The sequence below is a fragment of the Culex pipiens genome, chromosome 3, assembly GCF_016801865.2.
Source record: "Culex pipiens pallens isolate TS chromosome 3, TS_CPP_V2, whole genome shotgun sequence".
NCBI lineage: Eukaryota > Metazoa > Arthropoda > Insecta > Diptera > Culicidae > Culex > Culex pipiens.
The window spans coordinates 104,502,655-104,506,809 of record NC_068939.1 but is presented as its reverse complement, the minus strand read 5'-3'; the positions used below and the strand labels follow the sequence as shown (position 1 = coordinate 104,506,809).

The following is a 4,155-nucleotide window of genomic DNA, read 5'->3' as shown; positions in this document are numbered from 1 at the left end:
ACATTTTTGCTCACCAGTCCAAAGGACGGGGGATCGAACCCCACCTCGAGCAACTTTGATTTTCGTTCATTTTCATCATTTAAAGTTTCTATGTTTTTAACATTCTTGTTGGGAGCAGATGGGAACCGAACCCAGAACCATTCGCTAATAAAGCCACGGCCGCTCCCTTTTAGTGTTTAAAAAAAACCTATCTATACAAAAATTCCATCTGAAAAGAGCATAAACCAAAAAAAAGTTCTTCAATTGAGGTCAAATTTTTCTGAGGGTGTCCTTTGCCAAAATAATGATGGGTTACATATTTCTGGGTATAATATTACATAAAATTGCATTAAATAGTACAAAATGTATGTAATATGCATGCTAGGGTGGGTACGTTTTTCAAAAAGTTCTCGGATCAAGTTTTAGTATGTTTTCCCTTGTAGGGCATGCCCATAGGGGCTCTCATGCCAAATATCAGCTTATTTGGTTGGAAACTGGCTGCGCGCATCAGGGTTAAAGTTTACATGGGAATTACTATGGGAAAATTGGAAATTTTGTTCAAACGCTCCTACAGGTCTGGGAAAATAACGCGCCAACTTCTGGTATGGTCAGGCCTATGGGGTGTTGAGTACCCCTCGTTTGAGTGCTAGTCAAATGACAGCACAAATACATGTAACGCGCGTTCTCTAACTTACCTTAAATAAACGAGCTTGTGCTCTATTCGGCCTCTTTTACCGCTGAACTCCAAACGGACAACATCGAGTTTTTCTGCTCCGCAAACCTATCCGCAAACCTATTCATATCAACCCTCATTACTAAATCCCGGTTGTTTTAATTGGCGACGAAGGAGTGAAGAACTACGCGAGCGATTTAATCTTTCGGTGGTGTATTTAATCGGACAGTTTTTTTTATATCAATTTTTCCTTTGCGGGATTGAAACGATCGTCCTGTTCGAGTGTGCACGCATCGGGGAAGAAATTTGCTGGCCATTGTGTGCGAGTAGCGGCGGCACCATTTTGTTTTCTACAAACCGACGCCGAGTGAGCAGCAGCAAAAAACCAAGGATTCTGTCGGTGTGCCTGGAAGTGCGGTACCTGTTGGCCGGAGATTCGCATCGGAAAGGTCGCAGCACGGCGAATTTCGTGGTTCGGGCGGCAAGTGGCACGATTTTTGCGCGGCGGATTCCGGTGGATTTTTGCTGATTCGGTGCGGTGAAGGTTCTGCTTTTTGCGGTGGTTTGGAGCGTCGGCAGTTCCGGCGGCATTTTTGGGACAAAGGAGAGCGTTCGTTGGCGGCGGTGGCCAGGCGATTTGTTCTTATACCGGGAGAAAGCAGCTTTGGTAAGCTAGGGCAATTGGGGTCAAGTGATCTTTTGCCAAAAATAATTTCAATAAAAAAATAATTCCTTAGCAAGTATCACTGAGGAGTTTGAGAGGAAAAATTCATGTGAGCCTATTAATCGACTAAAACCGGGTTGCTTTGTAAGTGTGTGTGTGAATCTTTTGTTCGTTTGAACAAAAGGTTTTGCCATTTTATTTATTGGTTCACTAAGAGAATTTTTCTTTTTCTTTAATTAAGTGAGGCCAAATCGCCACGGTGTAATTCAGTTGTTTGAGCCGGTGCACAAACTTTTGCTTCGCTGATCGAAGTTTTCCTGTGCTGGTGCACGGTGCGCGCGACGAGTTTGTGTAGGTTAAGTTTGCTTGCTGGCAAAGGCCGGGAAGGAGATCGGTGAGTGAAAAGCTGTTTTATTTTGATCCCTGGATTTGCAGTAATTGAGATTTTTGGTGTGTTTTTCTTTTTATTTATTGTTTTCTTTGGGAAATTTGAACTTTGATTTTTTTTTACCTGATTTTTGATACCAAGACATGGGTTCGAACGGGTTAGCTAACTCTATTGAGATGTTTAGGAAGGGTACGTCATTTACGGATTGGTCCGATCGACTAGACTATACCTTTCACGCAAATCAAGTGCCGGATGATCGTCAGAAATCGCATTTCATGACGATCTGTGGTCCATTTCTCTTTTCTCAATTAAAATTGCACTACAGCAAAGATGAGCTGGATAAGGCCTCTTATGCTGACATTGTGTTGAAACTGAAACAAAAATTGGACAAAACGGAGCCGGACTTAGTCCAGCGCTTTCGTTTTAGTCAGCGAAACCAGCAACCTGATGAATCCAATGAGGATTTCGTGCAGGCGGTCAAGCTGCAGGCGGAATTCTGTGGTTTTGGGGCGTTTAAGGACGTGGCCATTATGGACAGGGTCCTGGCGGGTCTTCTTGACGGGAATCTCAAAGAGAATTTGCTGAAGGAGGAAGGTTTGACTTTGGACAAGATGGACAAGTTCATCACAACATGGAACATAGCAAAACAAAACGTTAAAGCATTAAACAATCAACCTGGAGGATCTCAATTGGGACAGTACAATTACTTTACACCAGAACAAATTCATTACATTCAAAAGACAACAACACAAAGACAAGGGTCTTCACGGTACGGAAATTACAGACAAAATGATGGGTTGCAAATGCAAAATTATTATCTAGAAAGGCGAAACAATTCCAGATTTCAGCCTTATAAAAACTACAATTCTGATTCTCAAGTTTACACTAACCGAAGGTTCAATAACCAAACACAACAACAAAGGTATTATGACAAAAGCTATGATAGGAGATATCCTCAGACTAGAATTTCGTGTGATTTTTGTGGGAAAATGGGTCATTCTAAGCAAAATTGCTTCAAACTTGATTACTTTAACAGACAATTTGTGAATTTCATGGGTGAGAGTACTGCAGATGATTATTCCTGCAATGAAGGTGGTGAAATTGAGTACGCAAATGCGGAAATGTTCAACCAAATAGAAAACTTTCAAGATAATAACGACCAATGCATGAAAATTTTTACTGTTTTGAACACAACTTATGTTAAGCTGGATGAAACACAAATAGAGGACCAAATGGTTGATTTTGAAGTTGATGATAGTTGCTTGTTGAATGACAGCACATTTTCTATACCAATTGATGATGATAGTTATGTTGACATTGAATTGAAAAGTTTGTTTACCCCGAATTGGGAGGATGATTCGATTTTGGATTTGAACGGTTTGTTTGATAAAACTTGTTATAATATTGATGAAAATTGTGATGATGCCCTGAATTGGGATGAAAATTTGTTTTGTGGTTTTGGATTTTTACATGATGAGAACATGGAAGGTGGTGAATGTGAGAATATAGGTTTTAATGAACTTTTAGCAGATGTTAGCGTGAGTTTTGAAGGTGCCCCAAATTGGGAAGAAAATGTTGTGTGTGGTTTGAATAACTTATTTTTGTATGACGATGTTTTGGATATGAATCAAGATGTGATGTTGGAAAATAACGTGGGTTTGAAGGAACTTAATTTTGATAACAAACGGAATATTTCAAGCAATGCAATAGCAGCTAATTTATATTATACCTCGAATTGGGAAGACAGTGACAATTTTGATTTGGAATGTTTATTTACCACTAATGTTAACTCAAATCAAGCAAATCATGATAACTGTGAGAGTTCGGACAAAAAGCTGCTGATTGGCAATGATGGTTGTGGAATTGAGTGTTGTATTGATGATGTTCCGAATTTGATTTTAATCCCAATTTGGGGAATGTTTCAGGAAAGTTCGGAAAGTGTTTATTTTGAAAAAGTATTATTTGACGAAGTTTCTGAGATGTCAGAGCGAAAGGTTAGTAGTTTGAGTTTAAAGCTATGTAAATTGAAAAACGAACATGATATGCAATACATTGAATTGATGATAATATTTTTGATAATGATTGCTGTAATTGTTTGCCAAAATGGGTTTAAAGCTATACAAAATTCGTTGTTTCTGTACAAACTGATGACTGAAATTTTGACGAGCATTGCAAATTTGCAATTTATTTTGATTTTGAGTAAAGGATGTGCTAAAAAGTTAGACAATCGCTTTGTTGACAATTTTTGTGGTCGGCATGATCAAAAATTTGTGGACGATTGCTGGTTGTTAAATGACAAAGTTGGCAAACCGCTATATTTTCAAAGCGGGAAATTGAAATGTTTACAAGTCATCTATGCCAAATCATTAAATCTGTTTTTGGAAAGTCATATTTGGTACACAATTGAGAAACAACAAATGTTGAACAGGAATCTTATTAAAAGCACCAAAC

General features: G+C 38.8%; 1 protein-coding gene across 1 annotated transcript; it reads left to right on the top strand.

Annotated features, from left to right (window-relative positions):
• Positions 1-771: 771 nt before the first annotated feature.
• On the top strand, positions 772-3,421 carry LOC128093380 (uncharacterized). Its single transcript, XM_052709938.1, has 3 exons — positions 772-1,319; positions 1,558-3,356; positions 3,404-3,421. The coding sequence occupies exons 2-3, from the start codon at positions 1,848-1,850 to the stop codon at positions 3,419-3,421; spliced, it is 1,527 nt and encodes a 508-aa protein (XP_052565898.1). The 5' UTR covers positions 772-1,319; positions 1,558-1,847.
• The last annotated feature ends 734 nt before the right edge of the window (positions 3,422-4,155 follow it).